Source organism: Fusarium fujikuroi, chromosome FFUJ_chr06 (assembly GCF_900079805.1).
Source record: "Fusarium fujikuroi IMI 58289 draft genome, chromosome FFUJ_chr06".
NCBI classification, from domain to species: Eukaryota; Fungi; Ascomycota; class Sordariomycetes; order Hypocreales; family Nectriaceae; genus Fusarium; species Fusarium fujikuroi.
Window position 1 is genome coordinate 2071999 of NC_036627.1, and position 15948 is coordinate 2087946.

Consider the following 15948-nt stretch of genomic DNA (forward strand, 5'->3'; position numbering starts at 1 on the left):
GTGACATTTGGTTTAAGGATAGGTAGGCAGGTAGGAGGAATAGGTAGAATGTTGTAGCTTGGGCCACGACAAACAGCACTTGGGTTCAATCAATCAGAACAAAGTCATATTGCATGATAACAGGGCTATCCTAACTTACTCAACATTTCCTAACCACACATTGGTTTTCTGTTTCAACTTAAGAATTTATACAGACAACTAACGTCCCCCACCCAAAGACCGGCCACCCCTACAGACTGGCCACCTCATTCTTAACCCAGCTACCTAATTTATATATACTTTAAATAGTTATAATTCTATTAATTTAATTTTAATTAATTTTAAACTAATATTAATTAATTTAAAATACCTTTTTTTACTAAAAAAGATATAAGTGCTATATTTTAAATAGTTATAGATAGTATATTAGTAAATAAAGTAACTAAAGCTTATAGTATTAACTGTTTTATACTTTAAGGTTAGATTAAAGGAAGTATAATACTAAAAGAAGCCTAAAAACCTTATTAAAAGCTCTTTAATACTTAAGAAAAGAGTCTTTAAGATTAAATTATTATTTAAGTTAATTTAGGATACCCTATATTATATTAGTAAGTTAAAGAGTTTACCAGTAAGATTGCTATCTATAATGGCTTTCTAGAAGGCATTAGAAAGAACTAGTTATAGGGCTTTTTAAAATAAAATCCTAATATTAAAATATTAAAAGGTAAGAAAATTAACTTTAATTAATATTATAAAGCTTTTTTTAAATTAATAAAGGTATTCTTTATGCTCTTTATAATACCAGTAATATACCTAATTAAGTAGAGAAATAAATATAATATTAATAAAGTTAAAATAATAAAAGGAATAGAAATAAATAGTCTATTTTTTAGTTATTAATTAAAGAAGTTAATATTTATTTATTAGCCTAGTTTTTATATTTAAATTATAATTCTTAAGTATATTTTAATAACTAAGAAGGTCTTAAGACCTATAGTTATTTTTAAGGGAAAAACAGTCTAATAATAATATTTCCCTAAAAATTTAGACTTTCTAAAAGACTAAAAATTTATATATAATAATAAGGGCTAGATAAGTAATAAATTAGTATTAATTTAATTAAGAAAAGTCTTTATTTTATTAATATAGCTTAAGAAGAAAAATAAACTTTAATTTTTTATTCTTAATAGCTATAAAAGTTATATTATAGAAGATTTCCTTTAAGAATATTATAATAATAATATATATCTATTATTTCTTTCTGCTTATATTTCCTATATCTTTTAGCTATTAAATATTATAGTTTTTAGTTCTCTAAAGAGGGCATATTATTATCTTCTTTTAGATTTTACTTTTATCTTTAATAATAGTTATATTAGTAAGATTATATTTCTATATACTTATAATAAGGCTTAAAGAGAAGCTATTATAAAGTCTAATGCAATTACTAGCTTTAAAGCTACTAAATTGTAGCCTATAAACCTAATAAAGGTCTTAATAAACCTAATAGTTATAGAGATACCTTTTTTTACTATTACAGTAAATTTACTGGTAAAAGAGTAAGATTTAAGTCTCCTAAAGACTTTTTATTTATTTATATAGCTTTAGTAAGCTTTAGGCTAAGTCCTAGCTTCTATAATATAAGATTTAACTATTAGGCTGCTTTTTAAGAAGATTAATAGTTAATTAAACTATTATAACTTTAATATTAAGCAATAAAATAGAGAAATAAGTATTTTATAGTAAGAAAATAAAGAAAATTAACTAAAATAATATAAAAAAGTTATTTATAACCTAAATATAGAGTTTATAAAGATTCTAATAATAAAAAAAGCTTATAAATAAATATAAAAAACTTTATAATTAAAAAGAATAGTAAATAAAATTAAAAAATTAAAACTTAAGGATTTTTATATTAATTTCTATATAAATATTTACTAATTAAAGTTTTATTTAATATAAAAAATGTAGTGTTATAATAATTTATTAATTAATTATAATATCGGGTTTTTAGTATTTTAGCTGAGGTGGCCAGTCTGTAGGGGTGGCCGGTCTTTGGGTGGGGGACGTTACTGGTACATACTGCAAAATTGCATGAAAGCGACTCGGCTACGATTGAAACGTCCTAGTCAAGCTATGACGTCAGGAAGCTGTTCAGTTCAGCTGGAGATTTGAGGTGGGTTTTGATCTAGGATATGCGGAGATACGGGGGGCTTTATTATTAGCTTAACATCCCATCCATGAATGTCAAAGGTGGTTGAATTATGTTTGCAGTAGCATACTGTAAAGAATGCTCTATAATACTGATGGGATGCATGCGCCCTGAGCAGTGGAGCGTATATTCTTCTACATTTGCTGGATGATTTACAGTCTTGCTTTTCTCCAGCTACCTACTAACCTACTAACCTAGTAGGTACTACTGTACAATTTGTCTCCCAGGTCTATCCGAATCCCGATGCAGAACAATGCCACTACCACGAAGATCAGTCCCTCAGTGGGTCAGGGTCAGACTTTGAGTGAGCCGGCGGCCGTGCCTCGTGCCTCAGGTCGAGCAACCAAGCAAGATTACAATAGTCCCCAGATTGTTTATTATGTTTATTCCGCCGAGCAATCTTTGTAGATCTCGGCAGGTGGAAACTGGAGGCCTGCCGAGACGGGACCTGATGAGGCACTGATCTACAATTTGAATTACTGATCTCCATGGATCTGTGCAGCAGCAGATGGCACTACTGAAAACCGGAAAGCTGAGGCATTGTACAGTATTGGATGTGTGTACAACGACAACCACGTGTTGGTCGACGTGGGCTGCTGGGGAGGGAGTAACAGGAGGAGGTTTCTATGACATAAATGGCCATCACTTCAAGCAAAGTCATCACAATTATCTTATTGGACCCTCGAGTTTCCGTCCAATGCAATGCAATGCGCCCTGGAACATGGAACAACCGGAATAAAAAATTACATGCCAGAAACAGGGTGGGTCTGCTAATTGAGGCTAGTGTTAGTGGCTTCATACCTGTCGTCATCAGGTCGGGTCTTTAACGAGCATGGACTGGATGGAACCTCCCTCCTCCCTCGTCTCCGTCGGGTCCAGTCCTTGGAGTCTTCCTCAAACTACTTTTTTAGCTACCCTAATCTCCGTCTCAACCTATCCCGTTTAATCCTGACGTATACACGACACAGCATCTCTTACTACGACTACCTTGACTCACATCTCAGCGTCATTGTTCACTAACCTCCGGAAATCCGTGGCCTTGATCTTGATGCAAGCCGTCTGTTGAGCTGAGCTGGCCTTGCGCCGCTTTCGATCTAGTCAAGCTTAATCCAGCCCATCATGTTTGGAGGCTCAAGGAGGCATCGTCCTCCCACTCAGGTGAGCCGTCTTCCTCCTCTGCGCAGTTCACTATTGCGGCTCTCATAAAACCGGTTTTGGCTTTTGGCTTTTGGCCCGCTACGGAACCCGCCCTGGTAGGCAAAAGCCATTAACTTAAGCTCACCTATCGAGACTTGCCGCATTCGCTCATGTCTTTGATTGTTGTCTTTGACCTTTATCCCTTGATGCTACGCCCCCCCTCTCGATCCAATTCTCTTTTCCTTTCCATCGCTTTCGCAATTACACGTCGTTGCTAACATGGCGCTCTCCTCTCAGCCGTTAACCCGGGAGACTGCCAATCCCAACGCTACGACAGCCGCCGCCTCGGCCTTTCTAAGGCGTGAATCGACGCCATCTCTGTCATCGGCTGCTGCGGCTGCAGCTCTAAAAGCTCGACCTACAACCCCCACCAATGTGTCGCAGGTGCAATCGAAAAGAGTTGCGCGGAGGAGCGCTTCCGTCTCGTCTACAGGAAGTCGGGACAGGAGAAGTCGGGAACTACATCGATCGCCAAGCGCGAGTTCTATGACCGAACGGACCTTTCGATCGCCCTCGCCTTCGCCAGCACGAGTCGCTGCCCCGCAAGCCCAGGATGTTCCTCCAGTGCCCAAAATCCCCCAGCATGAGCACAACAAGACAAATCCGAAGAGCTCGACCCACAAACGAGCAACAAGCTTGCAAACGCAACATTTCCAAACTGCAAGCCAAAAGATGAAAAGCGGACAAGCTCAAGGTTCATGGTTTGGGGCAGCTACAGGGAACGATTTGTCTAACGTGCGTCGCGCCCCTGTGGCTGATAAACGGGCATCAGCAGATTTACGGCCAAGTAGTCCGAACTCTATCAATTTCTCGTATCCTCGCTCTATGACAGAGTCTCCAAGCCCATCAAGTAATGCCATGGTGTACGATCCCAATTCGAGACGGATGGTCCCTCAGGCACAGCTTTTGATGATAGATCAGACTGTCCGTGATGCATCGGAGAAATCTGTTCGCAAGCAAAAGCATGATGGATCCAGAACTGGCACTCACTTGTCCAAGGGAACCGTCGGGAGACTCAGGGGCACTGCAGTCGAGCCAGCCTCACCACCACCAAAGGCAGTCGCAAGCCCACAAAGCCCTTCGATTACTTCTGTTGCTACAACGCAACAGCCTGGGCACCCAGAAGCTGAGCTCGAATCGGATCCTGAGTCTGAGCCAGAGGCCAAGCGTGAGGCGAAGCCAGACTCCAACCTGCCAACTGGGCAAGCATTGATTCAACAAGAACAAGAGCCAGGTGTTGAGACTTCGAGACATCCGAGCCAGACTGTTGGAGTCCCACCAGCAGTAACAAAATCCGAAGCATCGGTTAGAAAGCGTCCTTCTGTAGTGCATGAAGACCCCGAACTAGAGGAGGAACCACGGGCTGCTGTCCAGCCGGCGCCTACTAACGAATACCCAATGGATGGAGTAGATGCCATCCCTGTGAAATCAACCTCGCCACCTCAACATCCATCGGAAGCTGCACCAATCCCAGGTCCCAGTGAGACTGTGCGAAGAAGTCGCGTGCATTCTGAGAGTCCTGCCCATAGCCCTGCCCGTACAACCCATTTTGCCCCTAAGACCGATCAGCTACTCGTTAGGCATGAGCCGCCTCCAAGATCGTTGTCGCCACGAAAATCCGCACTTAAGTACTCCGGTCCTCGGGATGCATCTCCCTCAGAAGATGGCTCAGATGCGTCTGCTGCCTGGTCAGGTATGGCTGGGCGCGAGGAGACAGAACTCTCGCGGAAGAAGAGCGTCAGGGTGAGCTTTGATGATGGAAACACGGCTGTTATAGGGGGGTCTATTCCATCTTCAGATACAGACTCACCACAAATAGCCAGCCCACAGTCAAGAAAGTCTTGGCATAGCATTATTGGGCGAAACAAAAGAGACTCAGTAACTTTGGACGAAGAAGAGACCATGACCCCTCGTCCTGCTCTACCCTCATTTGGGAGTATTCGCGAGAAGAAGGTCAGGGAGCCTGAAGAGCGGCCTTTGGTTCGACCTATGGAGAGATCCGCTTCACCTCCAGCTACAGATTCGTTGCCTTCAGAATCGAGTCACAAAGCTCCTGCCCAAGAATTGGCGCAGTCAAGTGATCTGGCTATTGGGTCGGTCTTGGCACAGGAACAGGCCTCTCGCAACGAAGCTAATACTTCCAGATACCGGGAACCACTGCCCCCCGTGGTCACTTCTGTTGACGGCCAAGGGTATATAAGCAATAGTGACCTGAGCTCTGATGAATCCGAATCAGTGGTTATGCCCAGATCTCAGGCTTCTGTCGACCCTGTGTCCGAAACTCAAACAACTATTAGCAACCCTGCCAGCCCCTATGAGAGTAGTTCGGCGAAGTCTAGTCCAAGCGACAACATACCAACCATTTCGATAATACAACCTAGTCCTCGAATTCCCGATGAGAATCAGGCAGAGTCACCGCAAGACTTCTTCGATGTTCCCGGGGGCTTCCCAGCTGGCCTTACTGATGCTTCAGGTGAGCAGGCTATTTCCGAGGACGCCAAGGTATCCTCATCAGAACCTCGCTCAAGTCAATCACCAAAAGGTGCTGATCAGCCCGCACCGATTGCAACTCGTCGATCCTTCGATTCCACCAGTGCTGTGTCTTCAAGCTCTCAGATGCATGACATCCAGGAAGAGTCGGATGAGTCAGATGGGAGCAGCATTTATAGTGATGCTTATGAGGATCTCTCTGACATGGAAGGCGATGGTTTCTTGTCCCTTGACGCTGTAGTCGACAGCCCCGTCGAATCAGCATTCTCCCAGAAAGTATTTGAGAAGGCTATTGCAAAATCCAAGGAAACCAATGCGTCTCAGCAGTCCACTGCTAAGACTCCCTCTCAGAAGCCTCTTCGAACACCGAGTGACTGGGAAACGGCGAAGGCTTATTGGAGAAGTTTGAGCCCCAAGGACAGACGCCAGCTCGAGAAGGAGGCCATGGAGGAGTCTGACGAGGAGGATACTCCAGCAGAAGCAGTTAGACGCTCGAAACCCAAGACAAAGACTCAAGCGAAGCAAAAGCAGAAACTTGCTGAAGAGCCTATACAAGAACCCCTGGAGACTTCCGAAAATGCGTCTGTCTCAGAAAAGCTTCGCAGTTCAACTAGAATCTACCAAATCCAACCAGGTACTAGTTGGCCTCGTGATGAGGTTGAGAAGCCTCTTGTTAAAACACCTGTTACAGAGAAAGCAAAGCAGAATGGAGGTGCCAAGCTGCGAAAATCTATGCGGGCTAGTGAAGCTACAACAGTCGGTCATTCTGAGCCAGCTCAAACCGGAGGAATGCGCAAATCTATGAGATCCGGCGCTGCTCCTTCGAGCCCTCAGAACTCGCACGATGGGCATTTGCGCAAGTCCCTTCGTCAAGAGCCTGAGACTACTGCTGGTGTTGCGATGCGCAAGTCACTTAGGGCCAATGGACCGGCGGCTAATGGGCACAATACTGCTCCTACTCAGAGGAATGGTGGTCGGCCAACGTCTTATCAGCCAGCGACCACGTCGGAAGCGGTCAAATCGCAGCGTCGAGCGCATTCCGAAGACAGGGGCCCTACTATGCGATCTACTACGAAGCCAACCCTTACACGCCGAGGATCTGACTCAAGCGAAAGCAGCTTCCGACGTGCAAAGGCTGGCGGCGGAGAAGGCTTCGGCTTCCGTAAGACAATGAGAGGAAGTACACGGGAACCGGCGGCAGCAGCACCTCCCCCAGAAAGCGCGAGGGGCAGCAGCCGATTCAGCCTTCGGTCTCTGTCACCTACTGGATCAGCCTTTCGCCGCAATTCGAACACTAGCTCTCCTCCTCCAGTTATGATGGGTGGTCGTATGCGTCAGTCACTACGTAATGAGTCCAATGATGCAAGTTCCTCTCGCATGCGGGTTTCTGGATTTGGCCGTTTGTCCAAGGGGAAGAAATCCAAGAGCGGCAGCCGCTTCGATGATTCGAGTGATGAGGATGAGGGCCGCCCAGCCTTCAGAAGTCGTTTCGTTGACTCAAGTGACGAGGATACTCCTTCACCACTCCCCAAGCAGAAGCGTGTACCTAAAACAATGCGCAGTTCTGCTTCGGACAATGCTGCTGCCGCCGCTATGGGAGTCCCGCCTGCTCGTGCAGGCGTCCAAGATTCTCCTGACCTTCCTGATAGCGATGATGAGGAAGAGCAACCTCGGGAGAATCTTGCTTCCAACGGGACGGCTATCGCAGTTCCTCGGGCAACATTGAATCGAAGCGGTTCGGGGCGAGACGCAATTGCACCGCAGGCCAACAGCGTCGAGATAACAGGTGGTCGACCAGGTCACAAACGACGTGGCAGTTTCATGTCGTCCATTTTGCGTCGCAAGAAGGATCCTGCTGACAAGATCTCTCGAAGCACGAGTGAAAGCGCATCGCGTCGGGACACGCACCTGGAACGAGGCCCTCAGCGACTGGCTTTCATTCGAAGCAATAGTGAGAGCCAGGCACATAGCTCGCGTCTACACAAACGCGGAGCAAACTGGCCTCTCCAGGACCATCAGAACACTCATGAAGAGGAGGATCAGTTGGACGACGGCTCTCAAAATACATACGTCGTTGATGAGGAGAAGCGCCCTTCCACCGCTGGCGGTCTGGGTCCTTCTTCGTCCTCCCCAACAACAAAGACGGGCTTCCTCAAGCGTCGAAGTATTTCCCAAAGCCAAATTGGTGCTGCCAACCACGGCGTCTCAGCTTCAATCGACGGCTCAGAGGTCGGCACGCCCAAGAAGAAGAAGTTTGGGACACTGCGCAGGATGTTCAAGCTTGATGATTAGTGACGTCTCATGTTGGCTTTCCGCGGGTGCCATTTTCTTCGTACCATGAATCATGCTTTGCTATATTACACATCAAACTTATTCCTCCCCTTTTGTGAAACTGAACACACTCAATCAATCACCGATTTCTTCACAAAGCGGATTCTCATTCCGTCCCCTATTACAACACGTCATCGATTTTTGGTATAAGTAACGGATTGGACGGCTTACCCTGAGGAACTGTTTAAGTCGGTTGGGCAAAACACACGGTGCAAACCTTGGATTACAAAAAGATGAAGAGTAATATCTAGTAGCTATTTTTTCCTAGGTTCCCCAGTTTTATGGTTGTAGTATTAGATACCAGTATTATTAACATCAGCGTTAACACTTGGAATATTTCCTTCAGGCATAAATAAGGTCACGCGATTCCCAAAATACAATTCCTTAGGTACTCCGGACTTTAGTACTTGCTTTGCCAATCGCGAACGTCGCGCCACAATTTGGCGTATTTCATATAATAACTAATATGTAGCATAAACCTAGGGTACAGTATACAGTATTATGAAGTATAATGATTAAACTTTTACTCAAGGATGGATAATGAAACAGGTTCCTAATAGTAGAAGAACAGAAATTAATGTCATAAGACAATTTCCATTGTCGTGTTTTATATGATTCCTTCGTTTCCTCGATCAAATATGTCGGAAATTTGGAGGCTCCAGGACAATAGCATGCACTCAAAACGTTGTTTTCGACAAGTCCTGAGCAGCATCTGCAATGCCTTACTTTTAGTTACCTTATCTAATTGGTATCAACCAAATTCCCGTTCATTTCCTACGTGAGATAAATCCTTAAGCCCGTCTTCAGCTTTGCCATCAACGCCCGACCCCCTGGTTCGATCATGGTATGAAGAATCAGACGTGCCACTCTCAAGCTTTCACTTTTGAGCCAATAGTCCTTCGTCATATGGCAAGAATCTAGGATATATATCAAATAACCATGCGGGTTGCGGATGTTTTGATGCATTCGTTCAACACTCCGTGACAATGCACCTAAAGCCATGCGGAGAAAGAAGCATTTTGCTTAATATGTGAGCTAGGCCCTTGTTTACAAATGGTGTACATAGCCGCGGTGAGACCTTACCACGACACAGAATAACGCTGGCATAGTGGATTTTTGGAATACAAAGAATGTTTTAGTTTCTGGATCGCGGCCTATCACCGCTTCGTGCCTTTTCCCGTTCAAGCAGTAGTGTCAGCTGGCTTTTTGTGCGTCCTAGTGGTACACTAGCTGTTGTAGTAGGAGGAGTTGGGGTGAAACGAGCATCGAGGATAGAGGGCTGTGGTGGTACAACGGGTATGGTGTGATGTTCAAGCCGTGAATGATCGATAGTACTCAAGTCTGACGTGGATCCAAACCCAGATTGATCGAGAATTGTGCCAGTCACCGCAACATTGGATGTCGATGAGGTGGCTTCTGTAAAGAGTCCAGGTGCTCGGATGTTGTTGTGCGGTTTTGGTTGATCATATCCGCCATGGGAATGGGATCGTGACATAGGGGGGGTTTCCTGACTTCTTCCACTCTCAAGCGATCCCACTCCGATAGTCGACCTTAAAGAAGCCCCTGACCCTCTTCGCTGTCCGTGGTTCGCCAGGTTTATGAGAGAACGAGCTTGGGGGAGTACGCCTTTCTCTCGATGGATGCTTCGAGGTCGATCTTTAGGGGGTGATGGCTGAGCTTCTTCTTCTATCACGTCCTTGACGACTTCGTTTCTGTATGTAACTGGCCGAACAGGAACTGCTGGTTGCTTTCCTCGTGCCTTATCGCTCATCGGATATGTGCGACCTTCCCTGGCCATTCCATTCATGTCCCTAGAGGCTGGTTGGTCGTGTTCCACGTTTGTGCGAGCAATGTGAAGTACGGGCCGCTGCAGCGTGCCATTCCTTGGCCCGCTTGACTTTCTAGCCCCGGCCTCTCGAACAGGCGGTTCCGCGCTTGATGACGATTTGCTTAGCTGAGTGGTTTTCTTACTCGTGACGGCAGACGAGAGGGTGAGATTTTGAGGGGGCGCAATGGTTATTTTCTTCTTCGGCGCATCCGTTACATACACGGGCGCCTCAGACACTGTCGCGGCTGTGCTCCCTGAAGAAGGTATGTCGTCCTCATCAGCGGATTCATGGGGTGATACAAAACGAGCGGTTGGCCGAGGCCCTGATGATGACGGCCCTCGGGCTTTTTTCAAGATTGGGTGGGTGGGTGGCGGCTTTGAGGCACTTGAAGATAATGTCCTTAACGTTGAGTCGGTGGATTTTGAAGGGCGAGACCCTTGGGTTTGCGTCAGTGATGGGGCTGCCTGAGATTCAGCGGCTTCTAGAATCTGTTTGATCAGGGGTGGTATCTGGGTAGATTGTGTTAGTTGTCGACGGATGTCACTGTGAGAAGATCAGCCTCAATGACACATACATCGGGTCCTTCCCATCGATTTGGCGGTCCCTTGAGGGGGACAAAGGTTGGTCCAACCGAGATCTCCTCGTAGAGTTTTGCCAAGGCACTACCCTTGAGAAACCTGCGATCACTTCCCCAGACATGCCACCAAAAGTTTTCAAGTCGGCAAGCAGTCGGATCCTTGAGCTTCTTATATGTGGTCGTATACACTAGGAAAGCATGAGTGGTATTCAATGGCTAAGGGAAGATTAGAAATTTACCATGCCAGTACTCCCAAACCTTGTCAGGGGGGACCAAAGGGAAATCAGCAACCTCCTTGTATATGTTTTTGGAATTGATGACAATGCCCTTCGGCAGTATCATAGGCATATTTGAATCCATGTCTGAAGATTTTGAAGTGTTCAGTAGCCTCCGCAATGATAAGATATGCGCTTGGCGTGATCAACACACGGCTGCTAATGCCACCCAATGATTCTTCGGCGTAAAAGAGTTTATCGACGACTAGCAGTATGAAGCATGGTCGCTAAATTCAATATAAGTGAGGGATAACGGGCCTATGGTGGAATCGACAGAGGTTAAATGATTGCAGGCACACACAGTGTCACTCAGTAAATAGCGATAGCCAATCTCCAATTTGGGTGCCGTAAACCACTGTCACAGTTGTTGGAAGTTTTGAAACCGAGACAAAGGATTATTCGCTGGTAAAAGGCTTCTGGATCGCTGAAGTTGATGTTTCAACGGTCCTGTGATCGGGCAACCAAAACTGGTCTGGGAGGTGCAGCACAGACGGTGCAGGTTATACAAGACTTTTTGTCTCTGCTCTTAATTTGTTCTTCTCGCGTGGATCAATGATTGTCGATCTCCCTCAGAAAGAAACAACGTTGCAAAGAGAACCTCAAACCTCAAGATGGCCCGTGACTCGTAAGCTTGTGACGCAAAAATTGGCTTCTCGTGTGCAAAAAAGCGGCGAAAGTAATAAACTGTGGACCTTGTGCTGGTGAAGCGAGACAACTTTGGTGAGTGAAACTCGAGTGATGCAGTAGAAAGCTTAGCTCGGCGTGAGCTTTAGCTTTAGCTTTGGTCGTGAACTAAATCGAGGGCCGTTCAGGTGCCGTGTAAGTGTAACAGTGTGTTCGGGGCTGTTTTGTTACATCTGCAGGTTGAAGCCTCTTTTAGGAACGAATAAAGTCTGCGCGTCACGAGGTTAGGGGCACGAAAAGAAGAATGGACAGTTGAAGATATAGAAAATTCAGGGTCCAGAGGTAAAAAAGTCTGTACCTGCTAGTGAACCGAAGAAAAAGACGGTGGAGAGCCGGTGGAGGGCCTGATGACAATAGCTGAAGATATCGAGTACTTTAAGCTGGATTTCATGGGTACGTTTCGGACTACTGAATTCGTTGGGTCGGTATACATGAAAACTTCAAAGTGGCGGCGAAGTCGGAGGCGGCAGCTGATGCTGGGTTCAAGGTGAAAGAGTACCTCTTTGTACAAGTCAAGTTGTCGGAAGACTCCCACGTCTTCATAACCCGGGGCCGATAAGCTTCGGAGCTGATGCCGTGCCGACTCTGCACTTTTCAAAAAGACATGGAATTGCAAAATAGATAACAAGATCGGTGTGTCGCAAAAAAAAAAAAAAAAAAAAAAAAAAAAAACTTAAAAGTGCAAGGCAATGGTTCCTATAGTTTTGCTTGTGACGACGGGAGGGAGAAGGATTGAAAAGGAGTCCCGTCCGCTTGGTCGGCCAAGATGGCGGCGAAAGACGGTGGAGAGAGACGAACAAGGTCAGGTACCTTCCGGAGAGGCCGCTACTTCGCTGACCGGTCCAGGCCACAATGATCCAATTTTGACGAGTGAGTACGGAGTACCCTGACAGCGGAATGAAACAAAGCCTCTGCCTCGACGGGAGAGCCAGGACGCCAGGGGGCTTGGGTTCTAGCGACTTATCACCCAGCACGTTTATCTCTTTGGTGGAGTTGACGTGAGGGATGCTTGTCACCTCATCTGAGTGCTGTCGAAGCCGGTTCGTACTGCGTCGTAGTCTATGTCTAGTAGGTACCTTACCTTACCTTAGGTGTGGTAGGTATTGTGCTTGAGTAGTAGGCAAAGTAAGTAGGTAGCTCAGTGGAGGTGGTCCCTCCACAGACAATAGTGGACTTGAGGTGCTATCGGGTGCTGGAGCTGTAGGTGAGAAGCCAAAAGCAAGCACGCAAGCCACGAATGTCAGGGAGGAAGACAGCGCAGTTGCTGGAAGAAGAGATGTAAGGAACTGTACAAAGAAGTGAGGTGGAGTGGAATGCAATACCTAGTACCAAGGAGACGTTATTTAAATTAGGTAAGGTAAGAGGTTGGAGAATAAAATAAAAGTAAAAACGGGATGGGGAAATGGAAGAAGAAAAAAAGGAAACCTCGACCATGGGCTTTAAGATGGCCTGGACTAGAACTCGAGCTCTTTCGGTTGGTGATCTGGGTTCGATGGAGCTGTTCCTTCCCTAGCTTAGCTTCCCATGACCTTTAGAAAGCATGGGAAGGCACCCGCGGACCAGAGCTTGGCGGGGCTTCTAGTGGCTGTCCCGGGTCTGCCTACATGCCCTGGGGATTAGTTAGTACCTTGTCTTGGATGTGCCCGGATGTCAAAGTAGAGGAACGATTCAGAGAAGCTCAAGGCTATCTCATGATTACACGATACAAGAAATTGGAAGAAACAGAATCTAATTGATGTTCTACTCGAGAAGATCTACTTGGCATCTCGCAGCGAAAGAGCCCAACAATACCAACCTATTCCTCAAACTTGATGAACTTCTGGAACCCACAGACGACACAAGGGCAGTGGATGGAAAAATATACGCTAGTAGGGGGGGTTACACTGGAACCTGAACTACCGGACACGCGGGCACCCTGTGACGTGCGTGCCCTTCCACGGGCTGAAGCTCACGGGTTTCTATTCTCACATGGGCATAGACTTGGGCTGACCTCGACTGATGAGATCCATTCTCCATTGATGATGATTGGAACTTTTTGACCCAATTTTAAAGCCAGATTACCTGTGTAGTCGCTTTTATCATATCTAGGTATGTACACACTGTGAATTTTGAGTTCTATCCTTTGGTGGTTTAGAGATCTAGCTACTAGGTAGGCACTGCATCTGTAGTCTTGTCTTACATCTCACTGAATATCTGTGGATGGACGGGCAGTAGGGCTGACAAGCTGTGTACAGTTGCCTCGGAGAGCAAAGAACCTTAGGACCTCTACTCTAAGTGATGAAAAGAGTTATACAAGTTTAGTTTAAGCTTAGAGATGTTTTTAATTACCCATGTTTTTTTTTTTATCACCTAGGATAAGACTTTCGCGTTTTCTTGTCTCCCTATAGTGGTTATGTACAAATACCTGAAGGACCTTACTTCCGTCCCGTCTCCTCACTCCCACCTCGTCTCGCACCTGTGGCTAAGTACTTTATGTAGGGTGCATCAGGGGACAGGGGCTACCTACAGTACCATCGACAAGGATATGTATCTCAACATCAAGGTCACGGGGCCAATACTGAAATGAGATATTACCAATCATCAACTTCCAAGTCAATACTGTCCAGCTTTATGCAGGGCGAGCTGTCACTATGAATCAGGACCCAGATGTTTCGTGTTGGCCGCCTTCTGGACCTGAATGATATATGACCGTGAATGAATTCACCGCCCCCATGGCAATAGGCTTTTGCAGATTCAATAGATCGAAAGTTAGTCATAACTGATAACCCTGATCTATAACGGCTTTCTTTCAGTTTGAATTTACGGAGTAGGCAGTTCAAGTTCCCGGACTCTCAGCCTTTACCCGGGTGCACTACCTACGGAGTATCACGCTCGAGGCTTCGGCCTCGGAACCAACAGAGGCCATCAGGTACACACGGTTTGCGGCTCTGCGAGCCTTCTCCCTTGTGGTTCCTGATTCAATACCGCCCAAAACGGGCACGATCTTCGACCCAACCGAAACATGACATTCACACCGAGTTCTAGAACGGTTATTAACGACTCAGATAACGACTCAGAGCCTAACCTATCTGCAACTCATCTCCTGACCTCTCAGAAGCTGAAACCGTCACATTGTCTGACATAAACTAGTCTGCCTACCTCTATCCGGGCGAGATGATCAACCTGGTTGACTGGGTGGATTGGCTGCAGGAGTCCTACCGGGATTCCCCTCCACTACGGCTCAATCCTTTCATTGCCTTTGATCGATTTTCTTTTTTCTCTCCCTTTTGTCTTTCCCTCTTCCAGGAGGCGTGATTTTCTCTAGAGTCTTCTGATCTGTTTCTCGGCGGGGTGGATCGATAAGGTACCCAGCGTCGTCATGGTCGTGTGACTGACCACATCAGCCACATGGGACAGCACAGACTCGATGCGTTCGTTTCTCAGACTTTCGCTTCTCTGAAGCTCTTCCCCGCTTCCAAGTAACTAAGCTCCAAGCTGTACTGTATGCACTGTAATGTTTCACGAGACCAATTCAGAACTCTTTAGGCGGAGGTCGCCTTGTTCCTAGAGGCACCTGACGCTGAGATGATGAAAGGAGGGGTTCATCCAGCCATCCCGTCTCTAGGCTTGGGCTAGAGGTAAACTTTCTCGAGAGTTCAAGCATTTGTCGGCCGAGAGGAATTGCGGGATTCGTCACACGTATCGGCACGGAGGATTGTGCCTAGGTTGAAACCGGCAATGATGGGGGGAGAGGTGCTCAACGTCGGCTTTAGAGTTGGAGACTTGGGAGACTCGGCTAACTGTGGAGAGCTTGAGCTTGAGAGAGCTCTTGTATGCCATGACCACGACCACGACCACGACCACGACCACGCCGCGTTTGGGCCTTTGTCCAGGGAAACAAACATACATACTCTGTATGAGTGCGTGAATGACCTGCTCTCGACGGACATACCATCGAGTTTGCTTGCGGCGAGATCTTCATTCATCGTTTATCTCACCCAGGTCATGCACCCACGTGGTCGAGAGTCCAGTGCAAGTTAAGGTACCTTACCTTCATGTGCCTCGAGTCGACAGGCCTCCCCACGCTGCGAGCCACACCCAAGCTTCATGGTTGTGGGGATCCTTGCTAGAGATCCTGGACTGGAGCTTCTGTCAGAGCTGGAGGGGTTGCAGATGATCAAAAAATGCAATACAAAGCTTCCTATTTGGTCACCGCGGGCCGACACTGATTTTCAGGGTAATTGCGCCATCTGTATCACTCGGAGGGTCATCGCTCGACTATCGGATGTCGGAGGCCAGGTCAGGTCAGGTCAGGCATGGAGTGACAATGAAGTTGACATTCAAGACAGCCTACTACTCCGTACATATCTTGGACTAACGGCGACGACGGAATGA

The 15948-nt window shown here is 46.4% G+C and overlaps 2 protein-coding genes; one reads left to right on the forward strand and one right to left on the reverse strand.

The window, feature by feature from the left end:
• Positions 1-3607: 3607 nt before the first annotated feature.
• FFUJ_05994 (uncharacterized protein) lies at positions 3608-8170 on the forward strand (the record flags this gene model as incomplete). The annotated part of the gene is made up of 1 exon (XM_023579269.1): positions 3608-8170. One exon carries the CDS (start codon positions 3608-3610, stop codon positions 8168-8170), a length of 4563 nt encoding a protein of 1520 aa, XP_023432137.1.
• A 1174-nt stretch (positions 8171-9344) lies between these two features.
• On the reverse strand, positions 9345-10963 carry FFUJ_05995 (uncharacterized protein; the record flags this gene model as incomplete). XM_023579270.1 has 3 exons in its annotated part: positions 9345-10547; positions 10613-10803; positions 10855-10963. The coding sequence occupies 3 exons, from the start codon at positions 10961-10963 to the stop codon at positions 9345-9347; spliced, it is 1503 nt and encodes a 500-aa protein (XP_023432138.1).
• Between the last annotated feature and the right edge of the window lie 4985 nt (positions 10964-15948).